This window comes from Gobio gobio, assembly GCF_949357685.1.
Source record: "Gobio gobio genome assembly, chromosome: 4".
Taxonomy (NCBI): Eukaryota; Metazoa; Chordata; class Actinopteri; order Cypriniformes; family Gobionidae; genus Gobio; species Gobio gobio.
In genome coordinates, this window is record NC_137100.1 from 2,848,851 (window position 1) to 2,872,565 (window position 23,715).

At 35.3% G+C, this 23,715-nt stretch overlaps 1 protein-coding gene across 2 annotated transcripts in view; it reads right to left on the reverse strand.

Annotated features, from left to right (window-relative positions):
- Positions 1-12,881, reverse strand: part of ggnbp2 (gametogenetin binding protein 2) — a 47,784-nt gene extending 34,903 nt beyond the window's left edge. For both annotated transcript variants that reach the window (XM_079815416.1, XM_079815415.1), the window contains exons 1-3: positions 12,771-12,881; positions 1,564-1,674; positions 1,252-1,332 (exon numbers count right to left, since the gene is read on the reverse strand). In XM_079815416.1, coding sequence (XP_079671542.1) covers positions 1,252-1,332; positions 1,564-1,656 — 174 coding nt within the window. In that variant the 5' untranslated portion in view covers positions 1,657-1,674; positions 12,771-12,881. The remainder of the gene's footprint in view (positions 1-1,251; positions 1,333-1,563; positions 1,675-12,770) is intronic.
- Positions 12,882-23,715: the final 10,834 nt, after the last annotated feature.

Sequence of the window (23,715 nt, forward strand, 5' to 3'; positions counted from 1 at the left end):
AGGTGAGAAAGATTCGCCTTTGCTTTCACGATCGCGGAACTGGAGAACTGAAGCTGAAGAATAAAATCCGTTTGATGTGTGTGTGTGTGTGTGTGGTACAATCCGAAAGAGACTAGCGCCAATAACACGAAAGCTGATTGGCTGCTATATAAGATGCATGTTGGTCTCTCACTAGCGAAAAAACGAACTAACAACAACCTATGATGACGACAACACACACACACACACACTCTCTCTCTCTCTCTCTCTCTCTCTAAAAGGCAGCGGGAGCATTTCACAGGGTTTCTGCAGGTTTCATCAAATCAAATTTAAGACTTTTTAAGACATTTTTAAGACCATTATGAATTAAATTTAAGACCTATAAAGGAAATGCAGTCACAAAATTACTTGCAAAGTAAATTTATTTATTCAAATTGAACAATTCGATAAACTTGTATCGATAAAATTGCACTTCCCTATAGCTCAATCCCACCAGGATATTTTTTGGGTGATTTTTTAGATCAAAATGACTGAATTTGTGGTGAACTTTCCAGAAATTTGCATAATTAGGGTACCACATTTACTGTATTATGTTAGATTCACAATAGTCACACATTACAGTAGAATAAACAAAATGCATAAATCTTGTTTATTTTGGTATCTTGCCATTATTTTGCGGTGAAATTACGAATTATGCAGGATCTCAAAAAATGCATTGTTGATTTTTCGTTGTATTTAGTAATCGCGGAAATGCGAAAAACTGGAGGACTATTATTTGAAGAATAAAATAAGTTTTATGTGTCTGTGGTACAATCCGAAAGAGACTCCCGCCAATATTACGAAAGCTGATTGGCTGCAATATAAGATGCATGTTAGTCTCAATTGTAGTCGTAATACAGCAAATTATATTTGGACTAGCAAAAGAAAGAACTACAACACCCAGAATTAAAAAACAAAACAAAAAAACATTTTAAAGGGCTGTGGGAGCATTTCAATGAGCATTAGAGGTAGCGTTACATGAACGTAGGAAAATTAAGACCCGTTTAAAATTATTTAAGACCTAGAACTCAATACTTCAGCGAATTTAAGGCTTGTAGGGCCTTAAAATTTTGATTTTGAATTGAAAGACATTTAAGACTTTTTAAGACCCCGCGGGTACCCTGACACACGGACAGACATCAATTTCTTATTTTGGGTTTTAGGGTGAAATATGACCCAGGCATGTTCTTGACAGATTTTCAACAATGACAATTGCAAAATGTCACCATTTACCTCAATAAACTGCTTCATTTGAGAACTGTTGATCTGATAGCTGTCAAAGTCCAGAATACTGTCAGGAAACTCCATCACCATCTGCAACATAAACATGCGCACATACAATCAAAATAACACAGATTGCTTTCAGAAAGCATATATAAAGGAACAGAAAAACACTTGGTATTTCATGACACTTGGCAAACCTGTAAAACTGGTTTAAATGTATTGGTCACTAAAATACGCAAATTGACAGATGAACCATGCACAATAGGTTTCGTATTAATTTCACATCAACTAAAGATAGCAAAGTGAAACCAAAGATCTTACCGTGAGTGTGTCGTCGATGTACAAGGGAATCTGGCGTGCAAGAAAAACATAGTCCTCTTCGCCGTCCCTGCAGACCGCCACAAGACGCGCCATGTCTTTGTCCAGATCTGCCTGAGTGTGTGAGGACAGAATCTCAGTTAGCAGAGCCTAAAGCGGGTCGCACACCGGACGCGAAGCTCAGCACCAAACAACACATGACAACAATCGCATTCAACACATTCAACTAGTGTTAGACCTAGTCAACTAGTGCTAGCATGGCGCTAGCAACGCCAAGGTCATGGGTTCGATTCCCAGGGAAAGCAAGAACTGACAAAATGTAAAAATGTGTACCTTGAATGCAATGTAAGTCGTTTTGGATAAAAGCGTCTGCCTAATGCATAAATGTAAATGTAGACCGATATATCGGGCCGATATTTGCAATTTTTAAGAGGCGATATTTTTTTTCCCTGCATTATGTACAGACAGGCGTCATGGGCGTCAGTTTGGTTTGAAATGTGCTGGAGACAGAGACGCATTCAGAAGTGCATTTTCAGAAGTGCTGGGTACATTTTTTTTCTCTTTCGCGCAGGTCATGTTTTGAAAGACTATGTCCTGCAGCTTACTAATGTAAATAAATAAAAATGTCAGATGAGAGACATATTGCGGGTCTTATAGCCTATCTTACTCATGCCGACGAAAGCGCCCCGCGAATTCTTTAATATTTTTCATTTTTGCAATTTTTTTTACCACTTCATTATCAGAGTCCCACTGGAGCCCGTGTTTTTTTTATCCTCCCTATTACACATTAGTTACAGCCATTAAAATAGTTCAGTTTTGTTTTTAATGTCAAAGTAGATATATTTCGTTTTGTTTCTTTATTAAGTTAATTTAGAAAAATGTTTAAAGCATTTAATGTTTGTTAAACTAAAGTTTTTGCTTTTTAAAGTGACGACCAAGCGGCTGACAGTGAGTTAACCCAACACTTTAGCCTCTGAAATCAACACTTGACTTGTCTTGCTTATTAAATCCATAAAAAACACTTAAAGCATCGTTTAAACGTTTAGCCTATTATCACCACCATCACAGTAAAAAGGCATTTTTGACAAGATGAGGCAGGCAGATCGCAACGGCGCGCGCAAACAAAACGGGCTACACAATCTAAACAAATAATTAAAAATAAAAAACATGCTGGTTGTCTTACCTTAGGCTACACCTCTCCGCGAAATGAATATATATCCGATCTTCAATTCCCGTGCTAGATGCACATTTAACGGAGTTCATGTCAACGAAATCAACCGATATGAGTATTTTATTCATCAGCTCTTTTCAACATCAAAGACCGCATTATGAGAACGAGCGACCTAAACACTGGTAAGAGCATTTAGTCTCATTCATTTTAATGAAGATGATTGTGCTTTTGAGCATCTAAAACTTAGCTTATTTTCAGTTTCACTTGTGGCAGTTTGCATGTTGGCTTGCTTTACTCATTTGCGGTGATGCGTGTTGCATAGCGCCGTCCTATAGCCTAAAAAAGCCCGAAGCCCGGCCCGCGTCTGAGGTAGGCTATGACTGGAAAATTGGCCCGAAGCCCGGCCCTAGGGCGTAAAAAAGTCGGGGCCCGTCGGGCTCGGGCAGAAATGTAGGGCTCTACTTTAAGTAAGGCTGAAAGCGTCTTTCTTTTTAATACATTTCTTGAATGTCTCAATTAGCCTACAGTAGGCCTAGCCTATAGATAATTATGATATTTGTGGCTGCACCGGGGTCCGTCATTACGCTCATCATGAGCGGTCCATGGCTCCTGCTACCCATGGCTGTTAAGAACTGTATAGGCTACATCAATCCATTACAACAATTTCGTGTTATGGGCACTGCCACTGATACAGGCAGCGGAAGAGCCTATTTTACGGAGCTTGCTTCTGCTTTTCAAACGTTTTTACAACAAAAGATGTCGTTAAAACGACATAAGATCTCGTTATTATGAGAAAAGATGTAGTTAAAACGACATAAGATCTCGTTATTTCGACACAATTGAGTGGAAAAAATAAAATGTGTGTGTCAGCAATGCTTCACCGCAAAATTGAACTCGAGGTTTAAAAAAAAAAAAAAAAAAAAGTGGTGGGTACAAAAGGACTCATGACGAAATCTGGTGGGTACGCGTCCCCCCCGAAATCGACGCCTATGACAGGCGTCCACAGGGCAGCTCTCACCGTCTTCAGACTGTCTTGCTCTCGCTCGCGCATATTAATCAAAATCAATTGAGAATTGACACGATGGTAAAAGGTGGAAAGTTTCACGTGGAGCATTGGGAGATTTTCTCCTGAATTACCGCTGGTGTTGCTCTACAAGAGATTAAGTGAAGTGCACCTACACTCTAAAACATGCTGGGTTAAAAATAACCCAAGTTGGGTTGAAAATGGACTAAACCAACAATTGACCTTTCGGTAAGCCCCGCCCCCCTTAGCTACTGTTGCTAACTCGGACAAACAAACGAAGTTGCTATATCTTATAATGCACAGCTGTCAGTGTGAAAACATTATCCCAAGATGTTTTTGGACACAGAATGTAGCGTATATCCCGTCTGAATGATGGCCAAACTTAACTGATGGTTTATCAAGTTTATTACATAGTTTTTCACTCAAACAAATCATCTGAGGCGTTCGATGGGAGGGGCTTACCGATAAGTCAATTGGGTTGTTTTAAGCAAACATTTAACCCAACCGCTGGGTCAAAACAACCCAATTGCTGGGTTAGTCCATATTCAACCCAACTTGGGTTATTTTTAACCCAGCATTTTTTAGAGTGTAGCCATTAAATGACTAGGTTGTAAATAGTTTTAAAATGAAGTATAGTACAGTCAGTGTGCACTTTATTATGCTGCTCGCTTGTTGATACTGTGTGCAATAGTGTCATTATTTTATTTATGCTTAAATATTTATTTTCACCACTGAACTCTTTTTTCTTGTTCTACCTCACCTGTTTTTACTATTTGTTAAATATAGTTTTTTTTAGTTCAATAAATGTTCCTTTTTTAAATTGTACATTTTAAATTGTTATCATCATGATCATTGTGTCATTTTTATGTTGTAAATTGAGGGAGCAAAAGCAGTATCGGCTCAAGAAAATCGGCAGCCCGTATCGGCATCGGCTAAGGCTGATGAAAAAAATCGGTATCGGCACTAAAAAATCCATATCAGTCGATCCCTACTTTCAACATCAGGGGTTTTCCTGGGTCAAAAATGGTCTTCGGTGGTGGCTGACAGACATGGTCATACACACACACACACACACACACACACACGCACGCGCACACGCACGCGCACGCACACGCACAGTAAAAAAGTCCCCACGTGATCTGCAAGCGCAATACTGATATACAAATACTATATGCAATACATTTTAAATAAATTCAAAGAAAGTTGTAACTTTTGCTTATCTTATTTTGATCCCACATGAAAAAATACTATAGTATATTATAGTAAAATTACTCTAGTAAATACTATAGTGTTTTTGAACCGTACTATAGTAAATATACTACAGTAAATTAACAAAGTGTAGTAAATAATATAATATACTACAATTTACTGTAGTATCTTTACTATAGTACGGTTCAAAAATACTATAGTAATTTTACTATAATATACTATAGTATTTTTCCATGTGGGATACCTTGATGTTTGTTTTTGTTCCTCATTTTTACACTATTTACTGATAATTGTTTTGGTATATAATCATATAAATATTAAAAAAATGAACAAATAGCCTAATTTTCTGCCATATACAATTTCATAAAATTATCAGCTAGCTAACAACAACTTTGTTCTGGGTTCACCTCACTCCAGTCTAAACTGATTTATAGACTATTTATTTTACTACACATTATGAACATAAATAAGCTGAAAGACTGTGGATAATTAAAACTAACGCTTACACCCACTCTTGCTAAATTGGGTAAGCACACTTGTATTCTCATTTCAGATTGTTCTGAGTAAATTAATAAACTGATTAGTGAGTTCAGTGTTGGACAGATCAGTTGTTCTAACCAGTCGTTGAAATGATTCGGTTCAAAGGAGTCATTAGGTGGCGAATCGGACATTAGCAGACGTGTTGTGTGCGAATCCCGTCTGTTAGAACATCGCGAAAGATTTGTAAACACACAGAAAACACTTCATAACCGGAGAGGATTTGTTTCCCGTTTATTGAAAGTATGCTTTATGTCAGCTGGTCAGAGAATCAGTCATGTTTTTTGAGCGCATTTCACACCCAGCGGTAATTAAAGGAAAACATTGTCTGATACGCGTCACGTGCAACATGGATTCGGTCTTCCGACCTTTTGATTTTGATTAACGTAATATGTGAAATTAGCCTGGCGTGGCCATACTCAACTCTAGTCAGAATATGAGTCTGATCCGCTCCATTGAGCTTTGATTATGGGGCGTGTTTCAACCGAGCCAGGAAAGACCTCAATTGGATAGACCCACAACCAATCAGAGCAACGGAGCGACGCGTAACGTTAGTTGTCAAATGTCAACAGAACTCAACTGCACTGTTACCAAGTCCGTGTTTTTCTCCATGTCCGCGGGTTGAAGCGACCCCAATTATGTGATTATATAAACCCAGGAATGCGAAGTTTAGCAGGCAACCTTGCCAAAATAACATATTTTGCCAACCAAACGCCATTTTTTTCCGGAGAATCCCCCGGAAAGTTATAGTTTTGGGCTATAGTTTTGAGTAGCAATTGTGCGCGACATTGCAAAAACACTTGGAAACCCTGTCTGCACGCACGCTGGATTAAGTAACGTTACAAGAAAAAGATGAGTGTAAATGATCTTTGGCAGTAATAAAATAATTTAAGGATACACAGAGTACTTACTAACACGATCATCGTTTCTGAGAGAACTAGTGAAGGTGAACGCATATACGAACAAGTTCTCCGTTTAGGATAAGAGCAAATTCAACCCAAGAGCCTTCGATGACGTGGATGATTACGTTACTGTTGATCATCTGTCCATCATCGTCTAAAGCCCGCCCTGATGATTTCATTGGTCCGAACAGTTTCTAGTTCTGCACAGCCCTAGCCACTAACGACTATTTTTATATCGATTAATCTATCGGTTAATCGGGCGACTAATTAATCGATCGACTAATGTATCGATTAATCGGCCTGCCAATTTATCGATTCATCTGACGGCTAATTTATCGGTTAATCGGTCGGCTGTTAATCCGGCGACTGATTTATCGATCGCCTAATTAATCGATCGACTAATTTATCACAATAATTTTCAGCAATTTTACTTAAAAACATTTAATTTAACTTGCAGCATTGGCCTCCAGTAGTGTACTATACAAAAGTATAAATGTAAACAAGCCCTTGACAAAATGTAAAACTAAAAGAGTAAAAATGTAAAAAGGTACAAATTTGTAAACCAACATAGAATAGTGTTGTCACGATACCAAAATTATGACTTGGATACGATACCAGACTAAAATACCTCAATACCGATACTGAATCCATACCATGGCAAAAAACTGTAAAAGTAATTGAATAATATGACAGAACTTACTATTCATTGTTTTAGGGTTAAAAAACCCTAAAGACACATCCGACTGCGTTTACCCGAATACTCGCATTTTTACAGATTTTTGACCATTCAAACCCAATAATCGGCGAAATGGCGAACATTTCTGTTCTAATTGTTCCTGTTCTAAACGTGAAAAAATAAATGTAAAATAAACATGTTCCTTATTGGGAGTGGGAGCCGATTAAATCGGTTTACCGCAGAACCGCGGGAATTTCTTGCTTTTCAACCGCGGTAAGAAAGAAATCACTACCGTCCCAGCCCTAGATTCGGACAGCAATTAAATGACCACACGACCTTGGTGTTTATCTAAAACAGTAGGTCATTCGGCCAGGGATTTTTACGCAGGTGGTGGGAGACGGACGGCAATAAAATCACTGACTAGCCCCTGTAAAAGATGACAATACCTTCCGACTAGGGATCGACCGATATGGATTTTTTTGTGCCGATGCCGATTTTTTTTCATCAGCCTTAACCGATGCCGATACGGGCTGCCGATTTTCTTGAGCCGATATTTGGAGCCAATACTGCTTTTGCTCCCTCAATTTAAAACATAAAAATTACACAATGATCATGATGATAATTTAAAATTTAAAATTTCAATTTATTGAACTAAAAAAAACAATATTTAACAAATAGTAAAAACAGGTGAGGTAGAACAAGAAAAAAAAAAGAGTTCAGTGGTGAAAATAAATTCTGAAAATAAATATTTAAGCATAAATAAAATAATGACACTATTGCACACAGTATCAACAAGCGAGCAGCATAATAAAGTGCACACTGACTGTACTACACTTCATTTTAAAACTATTTACAACCTAGTCAAGTTGGGTTGAATATGAACTAACCCAGCAATTGGGTTGTTTTGACCCAGCGGTTGGGTTAAATGTTTGCTTAAAACAACCCAATCGCTGGATTAGTCCATAAATAACCCAACTTGGGTTATTTTTAACCCAGCATTTTTTAGAGTTTTTTTAGAGCATCTTTAAACTTCAGTCTTTCGAACTTTTACCATCGTGTCAATTCTCAATTGATTTTGATTAATATGCGCGAGGGAGGGAGAGCAAGACAGTTGGACGCCTGTCTGTAAATGATGCAGGGAGAAAAATATCGGTGAACGCAGCAGCCTTGTATCAGCCGATGCCGATACACGTAAAAATCGCAAATATCGGCCCGATATATCGGTCTAACACTACTTCCGACCCCACTAGAAACAACTACCGTCCGAATAGGGCTTCAGCAACTCCTTCACCACTAACTGGGAGGGCTGGGCGGTATATCGAGTTATTATCGAGTATATATCGATATATTTTTTAGATGCGATATGGAATGAGGCAATACCGTTTATATCGATATTAGGGATGGCTCGATACCACAATTTTGTCTTCGGTACGGTACCACAATCTAATACCGAAGTACCGATATTAAATCCATACCATACAGGGTCTGAATTTTGATGCGGGTATTGCGCATAATTTTACTCACTCTCGCAAGTTTTGGGTTTATGAAGTGGGAAATTACCGCAAATGTTCATTATTAAATTAATCAACAAAGATTGTCACATCAATCAGTCATTTGGAAACTGTTTTGTAAGTAATTTCAGCATTACACCTCATCGCACCTGCACTATAAAAGCAATTTGCGCGCTCAGATTCAACACTTGCGGGACAACTGACGGAAATCACTGCCCACGTCTTTTTAAACCTCGCCAATTTGAACATGCAAGCGATTTTATAGCATTTCGTAACACATATGGGATGAGAGCTCTTTAAGCGAGTTTTCTTTGCGCTCATGCCAACAACAAACACACACACACACACACACACGCCTAAAGAGCTCGCGCATTCCAAATTAAGTTGTTTTTCCTCAGTCAAATACACACAAAATTATGTCAAAAATGTCCATCTTTAGTGAGTAGTCACATAAACACAGTTGGGTCTGTCTTTCGCGGATGTAAATAGTGCAATAGTATGCGTTCAAATATTATGAGGTCTAAACGTCACTGGTTGAAACGAACGCTGGAGATTTCTTTATATTTAAACGATACGATCTTATGTATGTGCGTTAATCAGTGTTAAAAGAAAAAAGTCTAAATTAGATCGTTAGAATGATGTCCTCACCTGTCGATCTCTTAATGTCTTACAAGACAGGAATTAAGTGACGATGCGTGGCAAGGTTTGATGGTTCTTCAGCAGTTTTATAAGCAAAGTAATTCCAAATTTCACGTCTTATCCTCTCTTTATTAATGAGCTTTGTGCGTGTTGAGTGAGATTCATCTGCTGTATTCATCTTGTTCTGTTGCCACATTTGCCGGTTTCACGTCAGTTTGGGTAGCGCGCTGCCACCTAGCGGTGAACTTAGGAACAGCAGCATATACCGAAATGAGCAAAATCCTGATATCGTACCGTTTTAAATTAAATATATACCGGTATTTTTCCAGTACCGGTATACCGCGCATCCCTAATCGATATCCAGTAGATTGATACGAACGCATCTGAAAATTAGCGGAGAAAGCAGAGTGAGCTGATGCAGGGAAAGTGCATGATACAACTCGAACATGACAAGTGCTCTACATTAAGGGCTTTAAAATAACTGTTAAGATATTGTTAACACGTAGCCTATAGTTTAAAGTAGCGTGCCCTTTCAGATGCTCTGAGAGATAACGTTAGGCTACTTGTGCTGACAGACAGATAAATACTTGCGCTGTTTAATGCGTTTGAGATATTCTCCATCTGTAAATGAGAGAAAGTCATGCAAATATGTCCGGAGAGGACGAGTCGTCTGCATGTGAATCTCGGCTAAAATTCAGGCTTCCGTGAATTAGCGCCTCCGCGTGTACGCGCACCAATCAGACAAAGCGCAATAGAATAGGAACGCAATAATTCTGACTAAAATATACATATTTCTTAAATATTTGTTGTCAGACAATAAATGTGCCATATGTGGAATTTTAAACCTACAGGTAAGTATATTTTTATGAAAGTGACCATTATAATGGGGTAATCAAATTGAAATTATTAAGATTTATTCGGTTACTTAACATCAAACAAAATGTAGGTACAGCAAATTCATTATAAACAAAGAACAAATAAAAGCTTTTGTTTTTTTCATTTTTTAGTTCAGTGAATTATTAATTTTGTTTTTAGATTGTAATGTTACAATGTTAGAATATAATGTGATTTTTGCACCTAATATTTTGCATAGCCAACATTACATTCACTGTATGTGTTTATAGTAGGGCTGTCAAAAGATTAATCGCGATTAATCGCATCCAAAATAAAAGTTTGTGTTTACATAATATATGTGTGTGTACTCTGTTAATTATTATTTATATATAAATACACACACAAGCATGTATATATTTAAGAAAAAAATATTATTTTATATATAAAACATTTATATATATATTAGGGCTATCAAAAGATTAATCGTGATTAATCGCATCCAAAATAAAAGTTTGTGTTTACATAATATATGTGTGTGTACTCTGTTAATTATTTTTTATATATAAATACACACACAAGCATGTATATATTTAAGAAAAAAATATTATTTTATATATAAAACATTTATATTAGGGCTGTCAAAAGATTAATCGTGATTAATCGCATCCAAAATAAAAGTTTGTGTTTACATAATATATGTGTGTGTACTCTGTTAATTATTATTTATATATAAATACACACACAAGCATGTATATATTTAAGAAAAAAATATTTTTATATATAAAACATTTATATTTAGATATATATATTATAGCTTATATAAATGTATATTCAGTATATACATGCAAATATTTCTTAAATATATACATGCTTGTGTGTGTATTTATATATAAATAATAATACACACATATATTATGTAAACACAAACTTTTATTTTGGATGCGATTAATCGCGATTAATCTTTTGACAGCCCTAGTTTATAGCCTTCAATATCAACATTGTTTTTAGGACATCATTGGGCAAGATGTGAAATAAAATTATTACTACAATAAACACAGATTTTTTTTGTTTGAATCCAAACAGAAAAACGTAGAAAATACCAGGATATTACCGTTCATCCAAAAAATACTGAGTTATGATTTTTTGGCCATATCGCCCAGCCCTAACGGAGCGAGCTGGAAAATCAAACTTTTCCCGAACCAACAAAACTCAGCAAAGATTGTTCTTGCTCTGGCTATAACTTCTGGATACTCGGCAGCGGTGCCACAACGGAACGAACTCGCGTCTTTTCTCCGCCGCCATTACTGAACTACAACTCAAACTAGCCACGCCCTCTGTTCGCTGATTGGACCGGTTCAAATTTGTTCGGAGAAAATCTAAGAATATAATTAATTTTAACTGAAGGAAAATGAAACCTGAGGGCAGAGCCAGGCTAATCTTTCATCTGTCCTGAGCATAAAGCCGACAAAATTGTAAACACATTCGAAGTCTTCGTCGTGAAGCCAAACCCCCTTCACGGAAAAAGACAAGCCGTGATTTTTACAACAGTGACAATGAGCGCTTATCACGATCAACTAAACGCTGGATTTTGGAAGTATGTGACACACACGGATTTACAAGTCACGCCCCTAAAGCATAAAGCAAACTGTGATTGGTTGCTTCACATGTCACTCAGACGACCTCAGGGCGGACCCTGGCCAATGAACGGAACAAAAGTGGGCGTTTTTAAATAATCAGTGGGCGTTTCTAAATCAAGCAATGTAAATTACCCCACCCACACCGAATCCGGTAACGCCCACTGATCTAGTAACTCGCTGAGACTACAAAGATGGTACTTTTGCATCAATATTGAACACCGTAATATTGATTAAGATACATGGGAGGCAGCTCTATCAATCTGTGGCATATTATAGCTAAAAGGCAAACACTGTGTGCCTTCCCAGCAGCCTTTGCTAAGGATTATTAGCTTACACATACACACTTATCTGACTACAGAGGCTTAAACACTTACTATAGCCAACTCTACACCCCAGTCCTGGATGAGACACTGATGTCCCTCGCATATGTGTGTGTACAATCCCCAAATAAATGCAGGAAATCTTCAGAGGTCAAGCCACATTACGACAAATAAGCTGCTAAACAACCATCCTCACAAAGCTTTTATACACCTTTCAGATTATATCCACATGAGCGGGATAGTCTGTTGTCATAACAACCCTTACATTAATCAGATCTGTGCATAATAGCACTCACAATCGCTCCGATGCTAATTAGCCTGCTAGCCTACGAAAGGCTCACACCTTAAAAAGAGTCGTTTTCAAAGTGTGTAAATGGTGTAAATGTCGCAGGGAAGGCATGCGAGATGAGGTTACAAAACAAACAGGCGTTTTATTGTGTGTCGAAGTCGAGTTAGCACACGGCTAACCTGCGAAACTTTTCCAAGCTGATTAGCATGCTAGCTCTGCCAGCTCGTGAGTGAGCTACACGGCGACTTTAAACACAACAAAGATGTCCCACAGCACGTTACACAGACTACAAATGTGTTTTAAACATAATACAAGCGACTTGAATACAAAAGTGTGCAGTTAAAGGTCTACTTTGACTGGCTCTCCGCATTTATTTTCCCCGTAACGCCACTTTTCAGCCGTTACTGCGCTTAAAACAGCATCTAAATGCTCCAATATTAACCTGCAGCTGTTGGACCCACCTGTTCTCCACAGTTGCTTTCTTTTTTCGGACAAAAACAAACAAGTGCGACAGAGGCGTATGTGGCAGGCGAATGTTCTGTGACCTCTGGCCCCCTGATACGTCAGAAAGTAGTTCCGGGCTCGGAGGGATTGAGGTCACGTGTGCAGTTTGATTGACACATGGGCGGAGCTGATTTACTGGATATGATATGATAACTTCATCTGAAACCACTTTTTTATTATGCTTTTATAATTAGTGTGCATGCAGTTATGATCGCATATTAACTGATATATTAATGAATTCATTAAAAGCATATAGTTTTATGATATTCGTTTAGTTAAAAGTAGGGCTGTCAAAAGATTAATCGCGATTAATCGCATCCAAAATAAAAGTTTGTGTTTACATAATATATGTGTGTGTACTCTGTTAATTATATTTATATATAAATACACGCACATTCATGTATATATTTAAGAAAAAAATATTTTTATATATAAAACATTTATATTTATATATATATTATAGATTATATAAACATGCAAAAGATGATGAAAAGACTTTGGAATATGAGCAAACAACAGTATTTTTAAGAATATTTCTAAATATTATTTACTTATAAAAACTGCACAATATATTTGTTTAAAATGCATTTTCTGATTATTTAATGCAGTTTTATGACTTAATATTAATTAAAAATGTTCCTTATTCTTTTCTAATTCTTATGCATGCAGTTATGATCGCATATTTACTGATATATTGATTCATTAATTTAAATACTACATAATACTACACTATTTTGCATATAGCTTTATGATATAATATTGATTTAGTTAAAAGACCTTGGAATATTAGCATTTTTAAATTATTTAATTAATGTATATTTAGGCTAAATATTATTTAATCCAAAGATTACATGACATTTTTGTTTAAAATGCATTTTCTAATTCTCATTATTTTTCATTTAGTTTTTGACTTAATATTCATAAAAAAAAAAAGAAAATAATTTGGAATATTAGCAAACATTTTTCCTGATTATTATTCATGCAGTTGTTATGATTGCATATTAGTTGATATATTAATTAATCTAAATATTAATTCAATTAAAAGACTACATAAAAATATTAAATATTTTGCATATAGTTTTATGACAATATTAATTTAGTTAAAAGACTGGAATATTAGCAAACATCATCATGATTTAATTATGCATATTTAAATATTATTTAATTCAAAAACTGCATGACATATTTGTTTAAAATGCATTTTCTGATTATTTTTATGCAGTTTTATGACTTAATATTAATTCAAAATGTTCCTTATTCTTTTCTAATTATTTTGCATGCAGTTGTTATGATCGCATATTAACTGATATATTAATTCAAATACTACATAATACTACAATATTTTGCATATAGCTATAGCTTTCCAAGGTCTATGCATATAATAATAGCATTTTTTAATTATTTAATTAATGTATATTTAGGCTAAATATTATTTAATCCAAAGATTACATGACATATTTGTTTAAATTGCATTTTCTAATTATTGTAATTATTATTTTTCATGTAGTTTTTTGACTTAATATCCATTAAAAAAAATATTAAAACACTTTGGAATATTAGCAAACATTTTTCCTGATTATTATTCATGCAGTTGTTATGATCGCATATTAGTTGATATATTAATTCATCTAAATATTAATTCAATTAAAAGACTACATAACATTTTTTAATATTTTGCATATAGTTTTATGACAATTTAGTTAAAAGTCTTTGGAATATGAGCAAACATCAGCATTGTAAAATTATTTAATTAATGCATATTTAGGCTAAAAATTATTTAATTCAAAGACTGCATGAAATATTTGTTTAAAATGCATTTTCTAATTATTTTGTTATTATTGTTTTTTTATTTAATATTCATTAATAAATTATGAAAAGACTTTGTAATATTAGTAAAAAAAATCATAATTAGTATTCATGCAGTTATGATCGCATATTAACTGATTTATTAATTAATTCATTAAAATACTACAAAAAATGAAAATATTTTGCGTATCGTTTTATGATATAATATTAATTTAGTTAAAAGACTTTGGAATATTAGCGAACATAATCATGATTTAATTATGCATATTTAAATATGATTTAATTCAAAAACTGCACGATATATTTGTTTAAAATGCATTTTCTGATCATTTTTATGCAGTTTTATGACTTAATTCAAGAATTGTCCTTATTCTTTCCTCATTATTATTCATGCAGTTGTTATGATTGCATATTAGTTGATATATTAACTAAAAATAACTAAAAACAAGAAAATAGTTTGCATATAGTTTTATGAGTGTTTAATATTAATTTAGTTAAAAGACTTTGGAATATTAGCAAACATCAGCATTTTAAAATTATTTAATTATGCATATTTGTTTAAAGTACATCTTGGTTATTTTCTAATAATTTTTTCATGATGACTTAATATTCTTTAAAAGTTTAATGAAAATACTATGAAATATTAGAAGAAAAAAAAGTCCTTATTATTACATAATTACCTCATTATTAAAGATGGAAATTAAAATATTTTGCATATAGTTTTATGAGTGTTTAATATTAATTTATTTAAAAGACTTTGGAATATTAGCAAACATCAGCATTTTTAAAATGATTCAATTATGCATATTTGTTTAAAATGCATTTTTTAATTATTATATTATTATTGTTTTTTGACTTAATATTCATAAAAAGTTAATAAAAAGACTTTGAAATATTAGTAAACATTTTTCATAATTATTATGCATGCAGTTGTTATGATTGCATATTAACTGATATATTAATTCATTAATTAATAGACTACATGAAAATACAATTATTTAGCATTTTATGATATAATATTAATTTAGTTGAAAGACTTTGGAATATTAGCAAACATCAGCATTTTTTAATTATGTTATAATGCAGGTTTTATGATTGCATATTTGTTTAAATATTATTTAATTTAAAGATTGCATGACATATTTGTTTAAAATGCATTTTTTAATTATTTTACAATTATTTTTCATGTAGTTTTTTGACTTAATATTCATAAAAAAATTATGAAGACTTTGGAATTTTAGTAAACATTTTTCATAATTCGTATGCATGCAGTTTTTATGATTGCATATTCATTGATATATTAATTCATTAATTAATAGACTACAAGAAAATAAAATATATTTTGCTTATGGTTTTATGATATAATATTAATTTAGTTAAACGATTTTGGAATATCAGCAAACATCATTATGATTTAATAATGCATATTTAAATATTATTTAATTAAAAAACTGCATGACATGTTTGTGAAAAAATTATACTTTTCTGATTATTTTTCCATGCAGTTTTATGACTTAATATTAATTCAAAATTGTCCTTATTCTTTCCTCATTATTATTCATGCAGGTTTTATGATCATATATTAGTTGCTATATTAATTAATTAATTAAAAGACTACATGGAAATAAAAATATTTAGCATATAGTTTTATGACTTAAAATGAATTTAGTTAAATCTGCAGTGACTGTTTGCGCTCTAGCGGTTAATAAGCAGAACTGCACGCGTCTCGCGGAAGAACATTGCAGCCGGAGCTACTTCTCTCTGTTTACGTCTATGGCGCGTCACGCAGGGACTGTGCTCCTCCGCAGCGGCGCCGGTGTGAAATAGTCCCAATATAAACACTTATTATAAGTGTACCATAATGATTCAGGGTAAGACAAAAACACGGTTTGGAAAATGGCGTCATGTTGTACATTCTCATTATATATATATTTTTTTTTAAATTTAACACAAAAAAAGTTACGGACAGCAGCTTATATAGAATATTAGCTAGTAAACATCATAATTTTCCTCATTCTTTTCTAATTATTATGCATCTTACAACCTGATGATATAAAATAAAAGTCTTTAGTTCAGTTTTAATCTGAACTGTGAAAAAAGACAATAACATGGACATCACATGATTTTTGTCTTTTTATATGCTTGTAGGGACAAAGGACCATCTTGTCCCTTAGGCTAGAGGTGTTGTAGGGTTATCTGACGCGTGGGATCCAAAACATGACGCTTCCAGTCCAGTACTGCAATTATCACCTTTATTGTCACAGTTACGATGCTCAAACACATAGTACTCCTCATACCCACTCCTGACACGATCAAAAATTGTTTGCTTCCCTCATTACACCTGACCTCACTTCCTCTCTGGCTACCTATATCCATTAAACCCACACTCCACCCGGTGTCTAACAGTGGAACTACAACAGACATATAAATAAAGCATAATGGCTCTTACACTCCGGCCCCTAATTGTACATGACAGGTAGACATTACAATTCAATAAAATATTAATACAAAGAGCCATAAGTCCAAAGCAACACTGTATTCAAACAATCTTCTGTTGGTTAGAGTTCATAGTATTTGCAATCAGTCCTTTTCCATGCCGTCATACAATAGACAAAGCTTTGTCACAGGTCTCTCAAGTATATTGGTTTTAGTTTGTACACGCACAGAACGTACAAGTCCATTCTTATCAGGAAAAACTTCCAAAACTCGTCCCATCAACCAGGATCCACGTGGGGCTGAAGAGTCCACAATGACAACAATGTCCCCTGGAACAAAGCTCCTCCTTTCCCTGTTCCATTTCTGTCGTTCTTGAAGCAAAGGCAAATATTCATTTGTCCATCTTCTCCAGAATAAGTCGCACATATATTGGACTTGTTTCCATCTCCTCTTGCTGTATAACTCCGATTGGTCAAACAGTCCAGGTGGTAGAACTGGTTTGCCTTTCATTTGAAGAAGGTGATTCGGAGTAAGTGGCTCTAGGTCATTAGGATCATCTGACAGCTTTGTTATTGGGCGATCATTTAGAATAGCCTCAACTTCACATAGCACAGTATGAAATCCTTCATCCTCCAAAGTTTGCTGATGTAAGATGGAATTCAGAATTTTCTTGACCATTCTAATCACACGCTCCCACACTCCTCCATAATGCGAGCCTCCTGGAGGATTGAAACTCCACTGGACACCTTTCTGTAGCATTGCCCTTTGAATCTTGCTTTTATTCCATGAACTGAGTGCTTCTCTTAACTCTCTTTCTGCTCCAATAAAGTTGGTACCGTTGTCTGATCTTATATGAACAACTTGTCCTCGTCTGCAAATAAATCTGCGTAGAGAGTTAATGCATGCATCAGTGTCCAAGGAATGGGCAACTTCCAGATGAACTGCTCTACTTGCCATGCAAGTAAAGATAACTCCATAGCGTTTCACAATGGAGCGTCCTCTTTTGACCTCTATAGGACCAAAATAATCGACTCCTACATTCGTAAATGGAGGAAGATCGGGCTTAAGTCTCTCTTTCGGCAAGTCTGCCATCTTTTGTTCACCCACCTTAACTCCAAGACGTCTACAATGGCCACAACTTGATATAATCTTCCGGGCGGCAGCATTACCTTTAATGATCCAATATCTTTTTCTCAGCTTGGAAAGCATATGATTTCTTCCACTGTGACCTAACTGTTGATGAATATGCCGCAAGATGAGTGTGGCAATGTGCTGATCCTTAGAAAGAATGATAGGATGCTTCCTTTCCTCAGGCATTGCAGCATTCCTCAGTCGTCCTCCAACCCTTAAAAGACCATCTTGAAAGACAGGATCCAACTTATACAACTTGCTGTCTCGCTTTACCTTTAAAACAGATGATAGAGCAGCAATTTCCTTTCCAAACTGTTGCTGTTGACTAAATGCAACAATAGCTGTTTCAGCTTCAGTCAGGTCCTCCAAAGTCAAGTTCGGTGTAGCTGTTGAGAATGTTAGCCTTTGAAGCTCCTTCTCCGTCTTCTTGGATGATGGTAATACACACTTTGGATCCAAAGAGGCTTTGATTTCTTTCCGCTTTTGACTACGTAGCCTCAGCATTCCTTTTAACTTCAAAAACCAGGCAACAGCAACTTTCAACTTTGTCCAATTTGAGAAGTGTGTAATCAGCCTATGAGTGGCATTTGTTGCACTTGACACATCATTCACAACAGTGGTGTTTACACTCACATTCCTCTTTACCTCAGGATCATCGACTTTAAGAGTAGAATCAACTATTTGTGCTGGCCATTCTTCCTGTGGTTTCCACAAAAAATGTGGTCCGCTGATCCATTCTTCACTCGATAACAGCAAATCTGCTTTCATTCCTCTTGAACAACAGTCTGCAGGATTTTGAGCTGTAGGTATGTATCTCCACTGTAATGGTGTTGTAATTTCTCTTATTGCAGAGATCCTGTTAGCCACAAAGGTCAGAAAGCGTTTGTCCTCATTTCTGATATATTTTAACACAGATGTACTATCTGTCCAAAACACTGAGTCCACCAATGGAAACTGTATCTCTGCCCTCAACATCTTATCCACTCGAGCAGCAAGTACAGCAGCTGTCAATTCAAGACGTGGAATTGTTACATGCTTCAATGGTGCTACTCTTGATTTGCTGAGTAGGAAAGTAACATGAACATCCTTGTTTGTCTCCATCCTAAGATATGTTACAGTGCCATATCCAAGTGTACTTGCGTCAGCGAAATGATGCAACTGAATGTTGGTAAGTTGGTCCAATCCTGTGGGCTTTAAGCATCTATCGACTTTAAAGTCTGCAATCCTCCCAAGTTCTTTCAACCATAAAGACCATTGTCTTTGAAGATCTGAGGGTAGCAGATCATCCCATCCACATCTTGTCCTACACAGCTCTTGAAGAAGAATTTTCGCTGTAAGAGTGAATGGTGCCAAGAATCCTAAAGGATCATATACAGAGCATACCATCGACAGAACACCACGTCTGGTGCAAGGATGATCTTTGATGGTCATTTTAAACCTGAAAGTGTCTGATTCAACACACCACAACAAACCAAGAGCTCTTTCCAGTGGTAGTTGATCTTTGTCCAGATCCATCAATTTTATGCCCTGGGCTCGATGTTCTTCAGGTACAGTTTGTAGCACAACACGGCTATTACTGACCCACTTGGTCAATTGGAAACCTCCTGTCAAACAAACTTCTGTTAGATCTTTGATCATCAAAATAGCCTCTTCCTCTGAAGCTACACTTTTCAGACAATCATCCATGTAAAAGTTGGCCTGAATTGTGTCAATAACCTCTTCTGGAAAGTTGGGTTTATTGTCTTCAGCGGTCCTGCGTAGTGCAAAGCAAGCACAGCTTGGGGATGACACAGCTCCAAACAAATGCACGTTCATCCTATATTCAACAGGTTCATGCTTTAACTCACCATCGGGCCACCACAAGAAACGAAGAAAATTGATATCTTCTGCTGCAACTTTGACCTGATGAAACATTGCTTTCACATCAGCCATGAATGCAATAGGCTCTTGTCGAAACCTCACAAGAACTCCCAGAAGTGAATTTGTCAGGTATGGACCTTGCAGAAGTTGATCATTAAGCGATGTACCTTTAAAAGCAGCTCCACAGTCAAATACCACTCTTAATGTTCCTTTCTTGGGGTGATAGACGCCGTGGTGAGGGATGTACCAAACTTTCCCTTCATCCTGTTTCAACTGATGCAATGGTACTCTTTCAGCATAACCTTTGTTGATGACTTCATCCAACCCTCACTCCACCCGGTGTCTAACAGTGGAACTACAACAGACATATAAATAAAGCATAATGGCTCTTACAATGCTCTTATTTTTAGAGCATATAAAAAGACAAAAATCATGTGATGTCCATGTTATTTGCATCTACTATTGACATGAAATTCATATTTTATAAATATAATAAAGAACACACATACAGTAACAGCATATTTACAAACTTAATATTAATTTAGTTAAAAGACTTTGGAATATTAGCAAACTTCAGTATTGTAAAATGATTCACTAATGCATATTTGTTTAAATATTATTTAATCCAAAGATTGCATCACATATTTGTTTAAAATGCATTTTTTAATTATTGTATTATTATTGTTTTTTTTACTTTATTCATACAAAATTTAATGAAGACTGGAATATTAGTAAACATTTTTCATAATTATTATGTAGTTGTTATGATTGCATATTAGTTGATATATTAATTCATTAATTAAAATACTACATGAAAAAAATGAAAATTGCTTGCATATAGTTTTATGAGAATATTAATTTAGTTAAAAGACTTTGGAATATTAGCAGACTTCAGTATTTTAAAATTATTCAAATAATGCATATTTAAATATTATTTAATCCAAAGACTGCATGACATGTTTGTTTAAAATGCATTTTCTAATTATTTTCCAATTATTTTTCATGTAGTTTTTGTTAACATAATATTCATAAAAAATGAAATGAAGACTTTGGAATATTATCAAACTTCAGTATTTTAAACATGCAGGTTTTATGATTGCATATTAGTTCATTAATTCATCTAAATATTAATTCAATTAATTGACTAAAAAATATTATTTAAAAAATATTTTGCATATAGTTTTATGACATAATATTAATTTAGTTAAAAGACTTTAAAATTATTCAATAAGGCATATTTGTTTAAATATTATTTAATCCAAAGACTGCATGACATATTTGATTAATTATTGTATTATTATTGTTTTTGACTTAATATTCATAAAAAACTTAATGAAAAGACTTTGGAATATTAGTAAACATTTTTCATATTATGCATGCAGTTGTTATGATTGCATATTAGTTGATATATTAATTCATGAATTAATAGACTACATAAAATATGAATATTAATTTTGTTAAAAGACTAGATTTTCCTCATTCTTTTCTAATGATTATGCATCTTTACAACCTGATGATATAAAATAAAAGTCTATGGGGAATATTTTTAATCTGAACTGTGAAAAAAAGATAATTAGAGCATATAAAAAGACAAAAATCATGTGATGTCCATGTTATTTGCATCTACTATTGACATGAAATTCATATGTGATATATAATACAGAAGGCACATACAGTAACAGCATATTTACAAATAACACATTCAAATTTATTTGCACAAACCTTTATATACACACATGATATTTCACAGCAGAGACGAGAGAGCCATTCAGAAAACTCAAATAATAAATTTATCTGCAACAATGAGCAATTAAAGATGATTTTAGGCAAAAGGGCTGGAAAATGCACTGTAGTCTATGGGAATTTCATGTTTTGTTTTATTATAGAGCCATGTGTGAGTCAATTTTAGAGAAAATATCTCATTTTGTTTTGGAGTTATAGACATTTATATGAAAAACCATGTAAAAAAATGACTGACACCTGACTTTGATTGGATTTTACTGCCCCTTACTATCAATATTTGGACATTTGGGCATTAGCATTTCACTTTCGACCTATGTTTCCGAACTTCTGACGCTGGTTTCGTCTCGATCGGACTAGCGGTTTCGAAGATTTTATAAGCGCTAAATTAATACGCTGCATAAACCATACGCCGAAACTTTGCAAGTCTGGTATCGTTGGACTTGGCAAATAATTCAGGAGGCGAAAAAAGTTACTCCCATGAAAATGAGTCAATCACACCCAAAGTTATAAGCATTTGGGGAAAAACATTCTCCACTAGGGGGCGCTGTTTCAAAACTTTTCAGGCTCCTTTAGGGCATCGTGCTGATGACCCATGCAGAGTTTCATAACAATCTGTTCATGTGTTCATAAAATTCAGCATTTTAGCACATAATTCAAAATGGCCGATATGGTAAAAAATTGGATATCAGTCGACTCGGCATGATGTCCCGAATCTAACGAGACCACTTTTATTTGGATAAACGGTTCAGAAGTTATAAGCAAAAATACCAATTTTTCGTATCTCCGGACCAGTAGGTGGCGCTGCGCCGAAACGCTGCATGTTGCCTCAAGTCATGCTTGTGATGACATGTACCAAGTTTGGTTTGAATTCGATAAAGCGTTGCGGAGATATAGCCTTAAGTGTATTTTCGCAACTGCAACGTAAAATTTGTTTGCGCGTTTATCGAAAACGATTTGACAAATCAACTTGAATTCCACAACTTTTTGTTGCCACCGTCTGAAGATGATCTGGTTCAATTTTTGTGCAAATCGGACGAACCGTCTAGGACGAGTTCCCAAAAGCAAGCTTTTCAGAAAATTCAAAATGGCGGGAAAATTATTATGACAGAAAATGGCGTCATTGGGTTTTGTTTCTATCCCTTAGGGTTCAAAAGTTATTAGCATAAACATGAGTCAAACTTTGGACAGGTGGTGGCGCTAGAGGGATTGAGTTAGAGACTCCAAATTTGCTACAGTGACAGATCAGACTGTCCTCTATCTGTATGCCAAAAATCAATAGAAAAATAGACTCAAGAGCGGAAGAAGAAGAAGGCCCTTAATTACCAGAACTTAATGGTTATTTTATTAATGTGCAAAATGAATATGAGCGAGCTGCTGACGAACATATACAGGAGCAAAACCCCCACGGCGAAGGCGTCGCTGCTGTTCAGCGTGTCTATGAACACATTGGTCAAACCCGTCATGAGGTTGGCCAGCAGGAAATACAGCAGCTGGTTCCGGCTAACCGACTGAACCAGGCACAACGCATCCATATCCACTTTATCCCACTTCCTCTTTTGGTAAGGATTCCACGACACAGACACGAGGGAACAATTCGAGATGACTTTAGAGAAAAGTAGCACTAAATCCCCAATGCTCAAGCACGAGAGAAAGAGCACGGCTTGCGCCACAGTCCAAACGCAGAAGGAAAGGTTGGCCATCCTGCGGGAAACCGGATCGGTGCATGTCTGGCACACGTACAGCGCCGAAAACAACCCAACGCTGGTCAACAGAAGATTACGGATCGCTCCGATCCAGTCCTGAACGGATGCTCTGCTCCGCATGAGGTATCGGCCGACCTGAACCCCAGCCATGTAGATGGCAATATATATTCATAAAATACAGCATTTTAGCACATATTTCAAAATGGCCGACAGCCAAAATGGC